We start from the raw sequence: 19,180 nt of genomic DNA on the forward strand, positions 1-19,180 counted from the left end.
CTCCACACGGACCCCACGTTCTCGGGCCCAAGAGAGACACTGCAAGGTTACCCAGGCCAGCACCTTGTCATCTTGTATTTACTGCTTTTGAAAGTCAGAGCTCCCTTAAGGAGGAGGCACAGAATCTAGTTATAAAGATGCAATCAAAGATTTAGGGCAAAATTAAAAATGTGCGTTGTATTTGGAGGATGATAAATAATAAATATTTCTGTGGGTATAATGTAAGTATAAATGTGGTTTCATATCTACAGGATAAAACTCAGAATCCTGTCTGTGTTGCCCGCTGATTTAGATGCTGTTTGTCATGGATGATCATTGGGGTATTGCTGGGCTTTTTTATGGTTAGAATGAGATGGCTTGGAAATGAAAACAGCTGCGATAGATTCTTCCTTCCTACAAGCAAAGTTGTAAATGAGTTGATCTTAGTAAAACCTGAAGCTCTCTGTCTTCTCCCCAGCATCATGTTTTGTAAGCAAGTGTCTCTCAGAGGAATTCTGAACTGCTGAGGTTCATTAAAGGCTGCACAGTGAATGGCTGTCCTGCAGACTGATGATGCACTTTCACACAGTCAAAGCTTGAAAAATTCCTAGACTTAAAAATATAAGGCTAGATAAGATTGGGTAATCAGAACCCTGCAGGCTACAAATGGTCAGATAAGCCAACCCCATGGGTGCAATAATGGCACAAATGTTATGGGGGTAACCAACCACCTCTTAAAAACTGGGTCTAAGACCCACTTCATGAGATAGAACTCATACCTGGTAGTGTTAAAGGGGCCAAGAACCTGTGGCTGGTTGGGCCACAGGCCCAAGGAGAGAACACATTATTCTGCTACATGGGCATAGTATGAAGCCAATTCTTATGACATATAGCTACACTTGTAGATGAGAGCACCTCCATCTTCATAGGAAGAGCTTCTGGCAGCTGGCAAGTAACAGAGATCCCTAACTGGTTGACCTGCAGAGAACACCAGACTGTGGAATGCTCAACCCTAAGTGAGATATATATGCCACACCCCTACCCTCAAGGCTCAGGATCTTCTCAGAAGAGGGGTGGGAAAGATTGTGAGCCAGAGGTGGTTGCCGACCTCAAGGAAACAGTGTGTACCAGATACAACGGGGCAGCTGCACTTATGAATACAGTGACTGTGACAGCATCCAGAAGACCTGAGCGAGCTGGAGCCAGACAACATCCCAGCACAGAAGTGGGAAGGTGTGCATGAAATCCCACCACTGCCCGAGGAGACGGAGAGTCCATCTTCTGTAATGATGTGACAACCACACACACATTCTTGTGATCCATCCCCAAGGCAAAGTGGGAGAAAGAAAAAAAGAAGAAATCTCAAAAGGGAATGGGAAAGGAATGGGAGAGAGGTAGGGATGGTTATGGGAGGAGTTGGGGAGGAGTGTATATGTTTAAGACACCTCATATAAATTTTCCAAAGAACTAATAAACTAATATTTTTAATAAGAAAGGCTAAACTTTGTCTTATCAACTGCAGACAGTGCTTATCCACAAACTTATCTTAGACATTGGTCCATTTTTTAGAAAACTGAACTTTAAGACACATTAAGCAACCACACCTTTTAGGGTCTTAGAAGCTTCCATTAAGGTTGCTTCATGTCAGCTTTTGGAATAAAACTTCTTTTCCCAATCAATATTTTTTTGGCCACTCAGCAGGCGTTAAGAATAATCAGGATATTGAAGATGAAGACTCAAAGGGCTAATTTTGTCCATAAAGTTTTTAAAGGGAATTTGGCAGCGTTTAAAGCATATTTTAAATGCAAATGAGGTCACTGAGTACACAAAGCTCCCCAGGGCTCAGGCAGCTCCTGTGTCCTGTGCCTGGAGCTGGTCCCCTCCCACATGGGAAGATGGTTGTCTGTCCACATGGGTGTGCTTGCTTCTTTGCTTTTACCCCTTTGGTTTGCATAACAAATACTGACTCTGTAACCCCAGACAGCCTGGGTCCTTCCTCCTCATTGTATCCTTCCCCAATCCTCAACTCTCTCATCTCTCCCTCTCTTCCTCTCTCTGCACCCATCAACACAGCTCACCTGAATAGGAATGCTGGGTCCCAACGCTGGACTGCTCGGAGGTGCCGCCAATCGCACAGATCCCTTCCTTCTTGTTGATAGCTTTGCGGAAGGTTTTGGCAACCTCAGTGCTTTTCAAGCCATGGAAGACCTGTTATAAACATAATATGTTTGGTCGGTTTGTTTTTTATTTTTTTTCTTTTGACCGAGCTTTGTTACACAGTTTAGGCTGGCCTGGCGCTCACTATGTAAACCAGGCTGGCCTTGAACTCAAAACAAATCTTCTTGCCTTAGGTCCCCAAGTGCAGGGACTCCAGAAGTAGTCTACCACACTGTGGTGGTTTGAATATATATGGCCCCCATAGATTCATGTGTTTGAATGCTTGGCCCATAGGGAGTGGCACTATGAGGATGTGTGGTCTTGTTGGAGAAAGTGTGTCACAATGTGGGCAGGCTTTGAGGTCTCCTATGCTCAAGCTATGCAGAGTGTGGCACACACACTCTCCTTGTGCTGCCTTAAGATCAGGATGTAGAACTCTCAGCTCCTTCTCCAACACCATGTCTACCTGCACACTGCCATGCTTCCCACCACGATGATAATGGACTGAACCTCTGAAACTGTAAGCCAGCTCCAATGAAATGCTGTCCTTTGTAAGAGTTGCTGTGGTCATGGTGTCTTTTTTCATCAATAAAAGCCTAACCTAGACACATACCCAGCTAGATTAAGGCATTTTTAGAAACCCAAGCCATAGTCAAGGAAACCACAAAGGTAAGAACTTTAACAATGAACCAGGAAGGGATGGACAGCATCTCTGGATATTTGTTGACACCAAGTTTGAGTTTCAAATGCATCCCCTTGAGTTCAGTGTTGCACTCACCTTGATGAACTCATCAAAGCTGATCTTCCCATCTTGGTCCAGATCGCCTGTGGCCATCAGGTTTTCTGTGATTTCTCTCACTCGGTACCCAGGCAAAGGCAGGCAGGCGGCCTTGAACAAGTCATTCAGTTCATTGCAGCTGATGTACCCGTTGCCATCGGTATCTGTAGCACAAAGGATAGAGTGAACTCTGGATCAGTCTTTAGAAAGGTGAATGGATACTGGATGACAGGTGGGGCTGGAGGAAGATGACCAGTCATGGGTGTTGGCCTGACCCAGATAGAGGCAAAAAATCTGCCAGAAGGCCTATTGCTCTTGGATCCAGACAGTTTCATCACTTCCACAGTAAAACAAACTCTTAATTTCACAGCAGAGCTCGAAATTAAGGGGATATTAACAGAATATTTAGGGCTGTATGCAAGCATGTATGTATGCATGCATGCACAAAAGAGTGTGTATGCATCTTCTTTTGTGTGTGTGTGTGTGTGTGTGTGTGTTGTGTATGTACCTGTGAATGCATATGTACAGGCAGAGACCAGAGGACAGCTTTGGGTGTGGTTCCTCAGGAGCCTTTTGTTTTCCTACACAAGGCTCTCCCACTGAAACTGAGGCTTACTGGCTGGGTAGACCAGTGAGCCCCAGGTGTCTCTGCTGCCCTGTGCACACCACCAGGCCCAGCATTTACTTGGGTGCTGGGCATCGAACTCAGGTCCTCATGCTTGAGTGGCAACATGCTATTGACTGAGCCCTGCCTGCTTCTGCAATCCTTAAGAATTCTTATAGAAACTTAAAAACAACAAGGAGTAAAAGGGAATTAATATAAAGGAAATCGTATGAAATTAGGCAAGATGTAAGTTACGGCTCGTAGGGAATGTCTACAGGAAGAGACTGCAGGTTCCCTGCTTTAACTAGGAAAGAAGTGTTTTCTCGGGCACATCTTTCAGAAACCACCTCTCAATCCTCCTGAAGCTGCCACCCTTTAATACAGTGCATCATATTGTGGCCCCCCAGCCATAAAATTACTTTCACTGTGACTTTATAACTGTAATTTTGCCACTGTTATGGGTTGTAACAGAAACACCTGCTTTCTGGATGCCTCAGGTGACCCCTATGAAGAAATAGTGTGGCTCGTAGAGTGGAGGGCCACAGTTTGAGAACCTCTGCTGTAACCAGTTCCCAAAGCAACTCAGAGGTAAACTGTGCAGGGGGCGCAGGGGATGTCAGGTTCACTCACCAACTTTGGCAAAAGCTTCTCTGAGCTCCATCATCTCTTCGTCAGACACGGATCCTCTGGCCATTTTCACTTGCTTTAGGTGACAGACCTGAGGGAAGAAGAGCAACAACAGAGTGAGCGCCGTGCATCTGGATTCGCAGAAGCTCAGAAGAAAGCCTGTCTGTTAGAGGAAGCCATCTTCGTCCCCACCCTCCGCAACTCTTTCAAAATGTCCTAGCCTCCCACGTGGGGTCATCAAAGACAGCTGTCTGCAGTTTCTCCCCTCCCTGTACCATGGGACAGCCTCTCATGTGGTGCTTACCTATAGTGACTTAAGGATTAGTAGGTGCTTATCTAAATCGACTTAAGGATTTCTGTGACAATCAGAAGGTGGTGGAGGTCACACCCGGGACTAGAAATTCCCACCCCTTTTACTTTGAAATGTTTATTCTTGGGCCACTCATCCTTTGTAGAGCCTCCCTGTTCTCATAAGGAAGCCAGTGAAAGAGAATTAAGTACCAGTCCCTCATGAACTCCCAGCTCCTCGTGAATTCACCTGGCAGCAGGGTGAACCTTCTGGCCCATTTGAACTCTAAGCCAACATTACAAGGAATAGAGAAAAATAAAGTGGTGGTAAGATTGCTATATTTTAGAGTAATTTACCATATAGAAATGTACAACTAAAACATTTAACTTTTACATAAATATCTTTACAAATGCCATCACGGTTACTTTTAAATTAATGCTTGGTCAAACCAGTAGATACACTTTTTTAAATTCAAAGAATTCTGTGCATAAGTTTGACCATACATAGTCATGGATGAAGGAAGAAGGTGACCTTCTAAAAATTCATATATGAAAATCTGAAACATATTTTAAATGTTTTCTCCGAAGTTTGCTGAGCAACCTGCTATCCCTGCGTATTACCGCTGCCCCCTGGTGGTCAGAAAATGCACGAAACAGAAAATGGATGTCTACCCCTGGCTCCTTGGCTGGATTTCCTGGTGGGGAGGTTGGGAAGGGTGTACGGAGACAGCAGATGAGATGTATCTAACCGTAATTTTATTTTGACCATTGTAATAAACTTATCTATTTTAAAATGTTTTCCATGAACGGCAAGGATTCTTTAAACCAATTTTTGTTTTTTATGTTTCCACATTATTCTGTGGGGCTGTATTTGTTCTCAGTGACAACTGACATCCATGCTAAAAGGCAAATGTTACAACAATAAACCCTATGGGTCAAACTGCATCACACATGCCTGAAATCTGCATCCACTCTTATCTGCCCATGAGTGGCGCATGTTTGCTGAAGAGAGACTCTCCTGCCACGTGAAATGACAATGGCTCAAACTTTTGTCACCCAATCTTTTGTTAATAAAATTCTTGCATGGAAATGAAAGTAAACAAATACCCCAGGTCACAAGAGTAAGCAAATAAAAGTAGCAATCCAAAGAGTGTTGTGTTGAGAATCTTAGACTATTCCCCACCCAACATGATCTTAGCTCCTGGTCACCATAGGCATCTGGCATAGGAACTAGAGACATGGTTGGAAAGTATCTACATAGTTGTATTTTAACTTATTTAAAAGGCCTTTGTTATTGATTAAAACCTTATTACCATATCAGACATGATAGTGGTATGATGGGCTCTCTGGGGGAGACAGGACATGCTGAAGGCTAATTGTACAAACACTCTCTCATTCACAGAGCACGGAAGTTCCGAAGAGACAAGTACTAGAGATCTGACCACCGTCTTCTCTCCGTTCTGTCTCCTTCTCCATCCTTCTCCCCTTACAATCACATTTCCAAAACTCATTTGAACCAAGTTACTGAGGCATCTTCAAGTCAAAGGAAAATAAACACAGATGAAGTTGGCTAGGAACACCAGCAGTTAACAGATGCCTAAACCCGTCTCGTTTTGCTAGAAGTGACTGAAAATTCAATGCCAGCTCTCTAAAAGCTAATGCTAAAAGAACCATAGGCTCGTAGCAAAATCCTTACCAGGCGTTTAAGAAGAGGGCATCTGTGGGGTGTGGTAAGTACCGTATTTTACTGTCCCCCGATGACTCTCAGGATAGTCTGGTGAAGTGCCTTAGTATAGCTATTTCCATTTTATGGAGGACACAGAAGCGGGAGGAGCTAAGAGTCACATCTCAGCAACATTCCAACGCTCAGTTCACCCCCTCCTCCCAGCTGTGTACACAGGCTCCGTTCCACACCTTTCCACTCACTCGGTGTACGCGCTCCTTGGTCAGCAATCGCTCATTAAGCATCCTGAATACCTTAGCTGGTGGGGAATTTGAATGTCAACATCAAGGAGCCTGTCTGGGAGTTGCAGAAGAGGAAGTTTGCACTTCTGAGCATTATGCAATGGAGGCCTCTGTTATAGGAAAGTCCTTGTAACTTTACTAAGTAACTGCGGCTGAGTTGGCTCATCGCGCCCTTAACAAAACCGACACCAGACATGGGCAGACCAGCACCGCACATGCGCATTCATAGCAGGGTCTCCCTAACACACTGTCGCAATTCCTAGAGGCCACAGCAAGTCTGGTTCTACAGCTGGCAGGCCGTGCTTGTTAGACATCTTATACTTGGCCTATAGGTGTCCATAGGTTCTTACATTCTACACATATTTTTTTCATTCCACACATATTTGATGAATGCCTACTATAGGCCAGGCCCTGCTCTTTCTTCCAAGTGAAGCTTGACCTGGTTCGTTACGGAAAAGAACTAAGGTTGAGGAGAGTACACTGGGTCACGGAATCCAAACCCGGCCCTGTGTTTGCACACGAGAGTGTCCGATTATTGGACACGGTAAGAGACTGCTGAGAAGTTTAAGTAAAAATAGGAATGGGATTGCATTGTGTCAAAAATAGAACCAAGAGAACTGGAGAGAGCTCAGCCGTTAAGAGCACAAACTGTCCTAGCGGAGGAGCTGGATTCGGCTCCCAGCACCCACATCAGATAGCTCAACAACACCCGCAAGCCCAGCTCCAGGAGACCCGATGTCCTCTGGCCTCAGCTGCACAAATGTGGTGCACACAAACTCACACAGGCACCCACAGATGCATAAATAAAAATACAGATAACTTCTAAAGAACAGGACCATAGAAGCAGTAGAAGAACCATTGCATTGGGTCAAAAAGAAACTTCTGAGATCATGGTATAGTGAAGAAGAAATGTTTTAGCGTAAATACCACATGTCTCCAAGCATGGGGGCATACCCCTTTAATCCCAGCACTCAGGAGGCAGAGGCATAAGGAAATCTCTGAATTTGAGGCTAGCCTGAACTAGTGAGTTCCAGGACTACACAGAGAAACTCTGTCTCCAACAAAATAACAAAACAAACCAACAAAAAACCCCAAAACAACAACAAAATAAAACCAGTATGTTGGTCAGGAGCAAACACCTAATATAACCTAACCTAACACCTAACAATGTTCTCCTTAGAGGTTTACACAAGGGAGGATCAGCCTGAGGGTGCAAATAGTGGAAGAAACTTCATGTTTAAACATCCTCAAGTCTTCACTAGTTTGACAGCTTTGAAAAAGCTGGGAAAAGTAAAAAGAAAGGAAGGAAGAGACAGAGGGAAGGAGGGAGGAAGAAAGGAGCGAGGGAAGGAGAGAGGAAAGAGGGAAGGAGGGAGGAAGAGGGAAAGGGAAGGTGGGATGGGGTAGAACAGAGGGAAGGAGGGAGGGAGGCAGGGAGACAGGGAGACAGAGGGGGAGAGAGAGGGAGAGAGACAGAAAGGGGAAGGAGAAAAGGGAGGGGAGGGAGAGGAAGAGCGAGAGCGAGAGAGAGAGAGAGAGAGAGAGAGAGAGAGAGAGAGAGAGAGAGAGAGAGAGAGAGATACTTAAGCAGTATAAGAAGCGGGCTAACATCACCATAGTCACTGTGGGCTGCCATTGGGCCCAGCCTTGCTCAGATCATTTTGTTTCTTTTACCTTCTATGCTGAACAGGACCTCAAACTACAACCCCGCTTTTAGAGACTGGAGCATCAGATGAAGTTTATTACAGTTTTCTGATTTATACACCTAATATAACCTGGGGTGGGGGGTGGGGTGGGGTGGGGCACTATCATGTAACCACGTGAAATTCTTTGTCTGTGCACAGACACTCCAAGGCCACTACCGCTCAGTGTTCCCAATGCAGAGAAGAGAGAGGGTGCCGCTACCTCTGAAAGTCTCTGTGACTTTGACAGAGAGGAGACCCTTCAACTAACTGGACCAAGCGCAGCCCCAGAGAGCGGCAGGACATGACTGATGTTAGAACACTCACACTAGCCACACTAGGAAGGACGTCCCTGCTGTAGCATCTAGTTTTAGATTATCTTACATAGCTGATGTGTTTGCCTGGGGGACTGTACCCAGTTTTATTCCTGCATGTCAGAAGGAGTGGTCTATCTTCAAATGAAAGGCTACACGTGCCTTCCAGGGCACGAATGAGCACTTTCAATTGAGCTTTACAGACCCTGTGGTGAGTAGGACCCAAAGTATTTATATCTTTTTGGTACTAGAGCCTATATATATTAATCATGTGTTCTTCCACTGAGCTATATCCCCAGATCATGCCAATGCCCTCCCTACCTCTCGGTAAAACATTTACTTGTATTTTATTTAGTGTGTGTGTGTGTGTGTGGGGGGGGGTGTATGGCTGTGGGTGTGCCACACTGGACAAGTAGGTGTAAGAGGAAAACTCGAAGGAGTCACTTTCTTTTCTTTCATCATGTAGGACCCAGGGATCAGACTCCAATCGTCAGGCTGAGCCCCAATCTCCTTCACCGGCCGAGGCATCTCACCAGCCCCCATGTCCCTTTCTAAGGACCATCTAACAGTGCTCTGCCAGGAAGCATTCCAATTAGCAGTAAGCTCAGGAACTTCCTTTATGGATCACTACCCAAATCATAGATCTAAGAGGACAAATCGCAAACCGTTTATCTGACTCACTTCTGCCTTCCCGTGGGGGACTTAAGCTTCTTAGATCAAATGCCACAGAATCCCAAGGCAGTTGGTTAAAGAGATCTCTGCTCTTGTGTCTCTGCTTCCAGATATATGGTGTTCCCCAGCTGGGTCATGCCCAGTGATTTCGAGAATAAGATATTACCAAAGCATTTTGACTTAAATTGCCCAAGGACTAAATGTAGAAGCCATTTAATAGGTGTTTACCACAGAGCGCAGTGCTGAGGGATTTGCAGAAGAACACGACTCCTCTAAGTGAGTGTGTACTTAGGAGTGGGGAGCCTCTCAGGTTCCAGAACTGATTATGAAAAACAGCAGAAAGAAGGGGACAGTGGCCTGTCCTGGTGTGGTGACACTCGCAGGCTACTCTGGGCACATCAGTGTTAAAGTTAGGGACAGTGGCGACCAGTTATCCACCTGCCAGAGTCCCAGACACCTGCCACCCAGTATCACACGATCAAGGCACGCTTCTGCCTGTGCCCCACTTTCTCTGCAACCTGACTCTGTAGGTAAAGGAAAACTGGAAACTCCTGACTCTTGGTCCCAGTCTCATCTGAGCAACCTCAGGGGATCTCGTCATCCACTGGGGACATGACAAAGCCTCCAGAGACCTCCATGAATGGGGAACAATCAGAAACACGCTGTCTGAGCAACAAGGGAGCTTCCGGGGCTGACGACTAAGAAATGAAGCAAAGATGTGACAAGGCTGTATAGCAAAAGAAAACATTCATACAGTTTAGAAGGGGGAAACTGCTTTGCTTGGCTCTGCCCTTTCTTCCTCACAGGAGCACCCTTAGGAGAGTTAACAGAGACTATTCAGCAACTTACTCTATGTCATTGGATACGAATTCTCTATGTCCACCTTTCAGGTAAAGGATGACTCTAAAAATACAGTTTTTAAATGGCTTTGGTTTGGTTTTTTAACAATTCCATTATAGGAACTGGAGAAATGCCTCAGTGGTTAAGAGCACTATCTGCTTCTTCAGAGAGGCTGGGTTTAGATTTCCACACCCACATGACGGCTCCCACTTGTCTGTAACCCTGGTAACCCCAGTTCTAGGGAATCCGACTCCCTCTTTTGCCCTCCACAGGCACCAGGTACACAGCTGGTACACAGACACACAAGCAGGCAAATATCCAAACATACCTTTTAAAAAATGAATTCAATTACAAATGGCCTCAGATATAAGTGGGCACTTAGAGAGACTCTTACAGATCGTTCTATTTGAGTTAAACCTCAAATCTGACCTTTTCTTTTTTAAAAATCTTTCTCTTTCTGCAAATCCACCCACAGTTTCCCACAGGCTGTTCTAGGGCACAGAATCCTTTCTTCTCAGCCTCTGACCTATAGGCCTCAGGGGAGAAGACAAAGGAGGCTTGTCACTGCATATCTGCAGTTTGCAAACACTCCTAGGAAAGCCAGCAGGTCACAGCACTCTAACCTGCTCACCAGGGTGGTGCTTTGAAAGCCTCTATGGCTTGGCCATTCAACTGAGAGGCTTCTGAAGCTACAGGGTCAGATCCCAGCCCTGTGTCCCACTCAAGAGGCCACATTGCCCCTCCTGTCCTTCCTTGAACATGCCCAATACCCCTGCTCTCTATCAAGATAGCCAACCCAAGCTTTGAAAGCAAGGGTGATACACCAGGATGGGGTTTAAGGGTACTGTAGCCCGTTGGCACCTCTCTCCTTCCTTAGCTACAGTGCTACCCCGGGTACCAGACTTTTGGAAATCCACAGCTACTTTTCATTGTGCTCTAGCACAGGGAGTTGAAGAATCATGCTTCTCCCCATCGAAATTCAGAGAATTCTGAAAACATTTGTTCAAAAACTATCAATCAATCTACAGTTATCATCTGAATATCAAACACCATTCACTCACCTATAAATGAAAACCCACCTAGATGTTTCTGTACAAAGCTCTGTACTAGTTGCTGGGAGATGACAGGAAGAAGAACAAGAATGGGAGACCTAAAGGCTAGGGCTTCATGAAGCCCACATTTAAACATCACGTTCTGAATGTAATGCATAGATGATGATTAGTGTAATGCAAATGGTTAACAGTGAGATTTCCTGGAGCTCACTGAAAATGAGTGAAAAGGTTAAACACAGACCTTTGGGGGGTGGGGGGTGGGGAAGGACCAGAGAGGAGGCCTATCTAAAATTAAAATAGCATGGCGGGTATCATGGCCTGGACCTACGAGCCTTTCACACAGGATACTGAGGCAAGATCTCTTTGAGTTTGAGATCAGCCTTTGCTACATGGCAAGAGTTCCAGGCCAGCCGGAACTACCCTGTCTCAAAGTACAGAAATACAGACATAAATAAATAAAAATGCCAAATATCAGAAGTCAGCCCCCACAATTCACTAAATGAGCAAGCTTGCCAAATGAGCCTCAGCTGGAGCGGCGGGCAGGGGGAGTGGGGGAGGTTGTGTCTAGGCTCTCTTGAAGAGACCCCGTCTATCTCCTGGCTGTGTAGCATTAACCTTCAGCTTGCTCTCTGAGCCTCAGTTTCTTCATCATATAGTGAGAGAGGAAGTCCCTTCCATGTTAAAAGTCTCAACATGGCACTCAGCAGCAGAGCGGTGAGTCTGTGGATTAGAGCCGAGCTTGCAGAGAACAACGTGGTTGGTCTGAGTGCCCATGAGAGCAGTGGCTGTCCCCCAGAGGTGTCTCTTAGGAAGTGAGCAAGTGGGGGAGGGGGCCTGGCTCCCAGGGGCCAGCCACTGTCCCCGTTCTTACCTCTTGTCACACACAGAGCTGTTCCAGAAGGTGCATCTCCTCATGGACCCCAGGCAGATGTCCCTGCTCAGCTGCCCAGTGGAGCAGCAGTTCAGAGCAGCGGAGCTGTCAAAGTGGCCTGTGGGACCTATTTTCTGGGATGTCATCACACACACCTAAGACAAGCTGATCCAGTTCATTCCTAGCTTCTAGGCAAGCCAGTGAACAGACTGTCCCAGAAAAAGAGCCATGTAGCATTTTCTTTAAAAAGACCCAAATAAGGAAACTCTATAACCCCTCCGGTGTCTCCTATCCCGGCCTTGTAACCTAACACTTTTCTGATACAATTGCAGCTCCTCCTTTCTTGGGCTAATCTCAGACAGAACTATAGGAGCTGGTCAGTTCATAAATCTCCTGCCCTGGAGATGGTTTATCCTTTTCAGCTGTTGGTTTAGGAGTTTTTTTTTTTTTTCAACCTTTAAGTTTGCATTGCTATCTTCTGCATTTGTGCCAACTCCCTTAACCACTGAACATAAGACTATTAAAGTTGTAGGATAACCCTTATAAAGAGCCAGGAGATTCCTGAAGGGGTTAAAAACAGAACTGTCACATGGTCCCGCTACCCCATTCTTGGGTATTTACCAAAATGACAAGAGGCCATTAGGTGAAGAGATCTACCTCCCCGTGAAGGACACCCAAACAGCAGCACTGTTCTTGATGGCCAAGAAAGGCCAGGCATGGCGGCAGACACTGTAATGTCAGCACCTGGGAAGCGGAGGCAGGGGAGTGGTTGCCTGGCCTACATAGTGTGGTGCTGCCTCAAAGAAAAAAATGGCCAAGAAATGGAAACAATTTAAATGTCCATTAACTGGTGGTTGGATAAAGCGACATAAACACGTGGTCCATGGCAAAAAATAAAACCAAACAAAAACAAAACAAAACAACAACAATGACGACAACAACAACAAAGGAATTATACTCTTTTAAAAAAAATAGGAAGAAAAAAATTCTTCCAGTGCAAGAACATAGATGAACCCGAAGACAGCCAGAGAATCATAAATACTACCTTGTCTCACTAATATGTAGAATATATATGTACACATGCACACACACACACACACACACACACACACACATTCGTTCTTATGGACATTGAGAGTAAAACAGTGGCTATCAGAAGCTAGAGTGGCTGGGGTCATGCACTGCCACAGGTGCGTAGAGGAGGGATACGTTCAAGAAAGCTGCTGTGTACTATGGTGACTACAGTTGATAGATACAGTCTGCCGTACTCTTGAAAATGCTAAGGAAGTGTACTAAGAGGGTTGACTACATAAAAACATAACCACGAGGTAACTCACTCATTTAACATAGTGCAAACATATTTCAAGACCTATGTTGCACATGAGAAACGCATACTACTTCATATGTCAACTAAAAATATTTGGAGAAAGCAAAGAGACAGGGGACCTGAGTGAAGGCTGTAAGGAGAGTCTTTATGATCCCTCTGCAATGTTTCTTGAACTCTAGAAGCAGCCCAAACCAATAGTTTATGTAGAGGGCGAGAAAAGCATAGAATCACAGAATGCAGTGGTGGAGTGTCTACCTGAATGGAATTTGCATATCACTAACCGGGTTCTGAAACCCATTTTCCAGCTATTCTAAATGTGGACCCTAAGCAAACTCAAATGTGTACAGTTATCCCTTCAACTAACATCCGGGATCTGTGTTAGGTGCTGAGAATACAAAAGAAAGCAGCTTCTTCGGTAAGGAAAGCAGACATCACTCAACACAGAATCCAGGAGGATTCCTTCAAATCCCGGGAAGAATTTGTTCTCTTGGTGAGAGGTACAGGTGGCCCCCTAGAGGAAGATACACGGTGTTGCAGTCCGAATGTACCCTCCAAAGTGCTGTTAGGAGCCAAATCTGGAATGTAGTGGTGTTAAAGGGAGGGCTAATGATGAGGGGTGTTTAGTGCGGAGTCCCCATCAGTCGATCGATTAATGTCAGCATGATCGGGATTTCCTTCTGGTAGACTGGAGCTCACCCACCCGCACCCTCCCTTGCCTGTGCGTCCTTGCCTTCTGCCTGTTACCACAGGATGAAAGCAGCGGCATTAAATGTAGCCCCTCACCCTTGGATGAAGTCCCGGCCTCTAAAACGGAAAGAATGAATCTCTCTGACTTACACACTACCCAGCCTCAGGCATTTGGTCACAGCAGCACAAAATAAACTAAGAGGTTTAGACTCTACAGATGAGTAGGAGATTTTTTCAAAGGTCAGTTAGCCTTTCCCTCTGTTACATGGGATCTTTAACTCAGAGACTCTAGATAGGCCTTGTCATCTAGTGTCAGAGAAAACAGTAGCTAGAAGACAATGGAAAGACTTGGATGGTAACAATAGCAGTTGATATCTGCTGAGTGGTTTCTCTACATCGTGACGCTCAGGTCTCACCACAGTCCCGCGAGCATCATGGAGGAGACGAGGTTAAATGACTCCTCCATGGAGTTGTGAACTAGGGTCATGGAGCTGTGAACTAGGGCAGACTCCTCACTTTCCAAGTGCCCCAGTTACCACATTCCTGTCTCTGTTCTCTGCCCTTCATGAGGTGACCCAAAAGGAAGCTCCAAAAGGCCAAAGAGGGCCATGTTGAGCCTACAGACTCAGGACTAGTGATCTCGGGAAATTCTAGATCTATCTTCCCTCAAGTTCCTCAGCATTTTAAAGGAAAAGTTAAGACAAGCAAGGCCACCACCAGGCTTGGTTTTTCCTGCCGGTGTCCCCACGGCTCTCATGGAGAAAGGAGGCCCTGTATTTGGGAGTCCTGCGCACTTTAGGTATCCACTATTTTGTGAAGTCTTACCTTTGAGCACTGAGAACACAAAGACGCTTTTGAGACACACAGTCAACTGAAAGAAAATCACCATGAGTGTGAAAGGCTATCCTACCTGAGTCATTTACATGTGTCATCATGGTGTTGTGAACACAGAGAAGGGAGCCCTGGACTCTGCCAGGGAAGAGGGGAAAGGTAAGAGAAAGGGGTGGGAGGAGAAAGGATGGGGAGATGGGAATGAGAAAGAGGGAGGAGGCAGGAGGGGCAGGGATGGGGAAGAGAGATAGGGTAAAGAACTAAAGGGAAGGCTTTCCAGAGAAGGCAACATCAAGCTAAGTCTTAGGGACTCACTATGGAGTTTATCATATAGCCAAGATGGAACCAGCTCTGTAAAAGGAAAGGCAAACAAAAGCCTACAGAGATGGCTGATGCGGATTCCATGTGGCTGAAGTCAGGGATGTTAGATGCTGAACTCCACAGAGAGGAAGCATGGAGCTGAGGCTCTCCTTGTTCTAGAAGGGAAGTATCAGTGATCCAGGCTATGCCTGGAACACACACACACACACAGTACTGGTAATAAAACGTGAACAAAATGCTTCCACCTAGAGACAGCTCCTTGGCTTGTGTGTGCTTGCTTCCTGCTTAAAACCCTACCTCTCAGAAAACTCTTCTTTGAGAAGAGGGAACCAGAGGTGTCTGAGTTGGGAAAATGGGGCCTCCCAGACTAGAGAAGTGAGTCAGAGGCTAGCTTCAAAAGAGAAGTAGAATGTCTCTAATCTTAGCGCAGTCTGACCAAGTTGTCAGGTAGCACATCCATGACAATTCAAGAATCTGAAGATTTGGGGGAAAATATCCCCCAAATGGTGAGATGCACGTAAGGAAATGGGGTGAGAATTGGAGAGAGGAATGGGTAGATGGTGAAAGAGGATGCAAACGTCAGAACTTTTAGAAACTTATCTCAGGGAGCAGAGTAAATTTCTAGTCTACGTGGAAGAAACATTATAGTCACTAACCCAAGGTCACACTTGATTGTGTGAGTGCAAACCCAGGTTTTACGCCACAGCCTATCTCTAAAGGACTGTGTCGTGCCTTGTTTTGGCTCCTGTATGCCAGTTCTCTGCTTGACGTCTTAGGAGCCCCACAGACAGTGCAGGCCTGGCAGGTGACATTAGACGCCATTAGCATTGATATTAATTAACCTTATTTTAAGGGTCTCTGGGCTCTGCCTTGCCTGAAGTGCTAACAGTGGAAAGTACCTTCTAACAGTTGAGGAAGTGTGGCCAGACTTGGAAAATACACAGTAATGTTAAGAAAAACCCAACCACATCCACCATGAGCCTTGAGAAGTGAGAGAGCTTCAGGCTTCTGAGATAACGGTTCCTGTTACTCCCTCCTCCCCACCTCCGAGTGCTCCAAACGTTCAGGACAAGTTCTGTTGTCCTGCACTGCAACTCGCCCTGATTGTCCACTCCCTAAATCCAGGCATTTTCTATATTCTAGTTTGAGTTGAAAACCAGTAACAACATTTGTACATTAGCAATGGCAACAACATAAGCTCCCCATTACTCTTAATAATGTGACATTCTCAGTGGACTCAATGGAGCTATTCCATAAGAATCTCTGATAACAAGGCCAATTTTACATACACAGGCAGTTAGCAAATATTTACTAATACCAGTTTATGATGAGATGTTTCTTTTGTCAAAGTTTTAAATGTCACAAGAGGGAAATTTCAGTGGCTACACAATGTAACCTAATTCTTGCCTAACTGTTAGACTGTGAGTCACAAACCCTCAAGCACTTATTTGCTTGCTTCTCAAACGTTTGTTCAACCAGTAGATGTACCCAACATAGATCTGGGATTTCTTACTGATAGAAAATATAGCACAAGGAACAACCATTCAATATTCAATCCCAGAAAGAATACTTAAGACTTACCATCAGGTTGTCACCTAGGTCATGGTAAAGGATATAGAGTTTCAATATGTAGACCAGGGTGGACCCTTACTCTTGATTCTCCAACTTCAGGCTCTGAGTGTTGGGATGATAGGCATATGCCACTATGCCTGACTACAATGTCGTTTATGTAAGACTTACTTATGCTTATTTAACATGTGTGAGTATGTGTGCCTACATGCATGTGTACACATCATGTGCATGCCTGGTATCTGAGGAGGCCAGAAGAAGTCATCAGATCTGGAGCTAAGGGTTTTGAGCTGCCCTGTGGATGTTGTGTTGGGAACTGAATTCAGGTCCTTTGCACGAGCATCAAGAGTTCTGATCAAGCTCTCTCTCTACCTCTCAATGTAGTCTACATAGTCACGGTTTGCATTCTTGAGTGATGCACTTAAAATGGACGAGGCAACTGTGCATCTCGACTCTGAGCTACTGCCATGACCTGTAGATAAATCACTTAAGAAACCCCTAAGGTTTCTTATTATTCTTATTTCTCCCTAGGAAATAGGGAGACAACAATACCAACTTTATACCTGGATATATGGGGCAATAATACAGCAAGTGTTAGTCCAAATGCTTGACATGATGCTGATCAGATGTAGTGGTGATCAAAATAGATATTCTCATGGGTGCAACATGGGAAACGGCAGTGAACCATGGGCCCAAGGACGACTCAGAAAATAGACAGTAGTGGCTTCCACTTACAGAAAAGAAATTGGTCTCTACCTGCCACCACATGGCTCATAGGCTGCTATGATGTAAAAGTGTGTGGTGGAGAGACGGGAGCGAAAGAGAAGCAAAATGGTTTGAGCTCTATGAAGTGGAGCTGCAGGTGTGGGGGTGGAGGAATCACCTGATGGGAAGAATCTGGGCTGGCACCTGAGGCCCTAGTGATGTCCTGGCCTGTGCTGCAGCCTAGGGCCATGTGGGGGTCCGGGGCCCTGCTGGGGTCTGTGTTGATGTCCACGGCTTGTGTCACCACCAAAGACATCCCTGGTCTGGGCTGCCACCTTGGACCATGTTAAGGTCCAAGGGCTTCAAAGAGCTGCCCCTCAGTGGCTTGGGCAGTCAGAAGAGCTAGCCCCGCCCCCTGCCAGCTCCAGCACTTGGGTGAGCAAGCCAGGCAGTGGTGGAGAGCTGGCCCTGGTGCAGGAGAGCTGGCAGGCCGATGAGCTCAGCTACCACCCAGGCCCAGGCCCACCCCAACATCTACCCCATCTGTGAGCTGCTGGGAGCAACTGAAGGGACCGGTCCTGCAGATCCAAAGCTCCAAGACACCAGGCAACAGCAAGATGTCTGAGAGGAGTCCCAGCGAGGATCCAGGATTAATAAGTGTAGCAGAAACCAGAGGCCTCAAACCAGACCAATGAGTCACGGCAATGAACATTTGCAAGTAAAGATGTGTGGACAAAAGGTAGACTGTGGGATACACTGTGACACACTGCAGTATCCATGAGATGTCTGGGTTTTGGTCTTTTTTTGTTTCGTTGGGTGTTTTATAGTTTAAATTTTGTATTTTCTTTGGGGTGCAGCTGTAAGAGTGGAGGGTAGATATGAAGGGACAGGGAGATGGGTGGGACTGGGGTGTATGATGCAAAATTCACAAAGAATCGTTAAAAAGTTAGAATAAAATAAACTGGTCTCAGAGGTTCAAAAGTTTGCTCAGTATCTGATACAGTCAAACCCAGAATATCAGTCTAAATCTGTGTCCATTTTCTACATACTGTATCTGTCTCTTCCATGAATAAGAGCTATATAAGCCCTAATTTTAAAACCAGTAAAATGCAGGGCAGTGGTGGCACATGCCTTTAATTCCAGCACCCGGGAGGCAGAAGCAGGCCTCAGGCAGGCAGATTTCTGACTTTGAGGCCAACCTGGTCTACAGAGTGAGTTCCAGGACAGCCAGAACTATACAGAGAACCCCTGTTTCAAAAAACAACAACAGAACAAAAACAAAAAACAAAACAAAAACAAAAACAAACCAAAAAAACAGTAAAATAAGGGTTATTTAACACGGGTTTATAAGCCAGTGAGATGGCTCAGTGGATAAGGACTCTTGCTGCCAAGCCTGATGACCTGAGTTCGATCCCTGGGACCCACATGGTGGAGAGTAACGACTTCCTCAGGTTGTCCTCTGACTCCATGTACCATGCTTTGTGCACAAATACACAGAATAAACATGCAAACAAATACTTAGAAAAAATAACAAGGTGGTGGTGGTGCATACCTTTAACCCCAGGAGGCAGAGGCAGGCAGATCTCAATCCATCAATCAATCAATCAATCAATCAATCAATAAATAAATAGCAAAACAAAACAAAAAAACTATTTGCAAGTTTCTAAAAACAGATTGTATAAAATTGGAGAGAGAGTCAAGGCCCCCAGTCACAGGCAAAACCACCTAACCAACAAAGAGCTGAAATGTCCCAACTGTCACTCTCAGTGGTCAGAAGACAGAAACAGCACTGGTGATATCTTGATAAAAATCTCCACAAGAAGGGCAGTGAGGCAGGGGGACACCCGGAAAGTTTCCATGGTACCCTTCATCATCCCAAAGAGGAAACTTAAGAGACATAGACCACTGGAA

At 45.5% G+C, this 19,180-nt stretch overlaps 1 protein-coding gene across 1 annotated transcript in view; it reads right to left on the reverse strand.

Annotated features, from left to right (window-relative positions):
* Window positions 1–19,180, reverse strand: part of Lcp1 (lymphocyte cytosolic protein 1) — a 58,296-nt gene that overhangs the window by 31,543 nt on the left and 7,573 nt on the right. The window contains exons 3-5 of the mRNA XM_052190935.1: window positions 4,149–4,236; window positions 2,915–3,078; window positions 2,058–2,187 (exon numbers count right to left, since the gene is read on the reverse strand). Coding sequence (XP_052046895.1) covers window positions 2,058–2,187; window positions 2,915–3,078; window positions 4,149–4,212 — 358 coding nt within the window. The 5' untranslated portion in view covers window positions 4,213–4,236. The remainder of the gene's footprint in view (window positions 1–2,057; window positions 2,188–2,914; window positions 3,079–4,148; window positions 4,237–19,180) is intronic.

The sequence above is a fragment of the Apodemus sylvaticus genome, chromosome 8, assembly GCF_947179515.1.
Source record: "Apodemus sylvaticus chromosome 8, mApoSyl1.1, whole genome shotgun sequence".
NCBI classification, from domain to species: Eukaryota; Metazoa; Chordata; class Mammalia; order Rodentia; family Muridae; genus Apodemus; species Apodemus sylvaticus.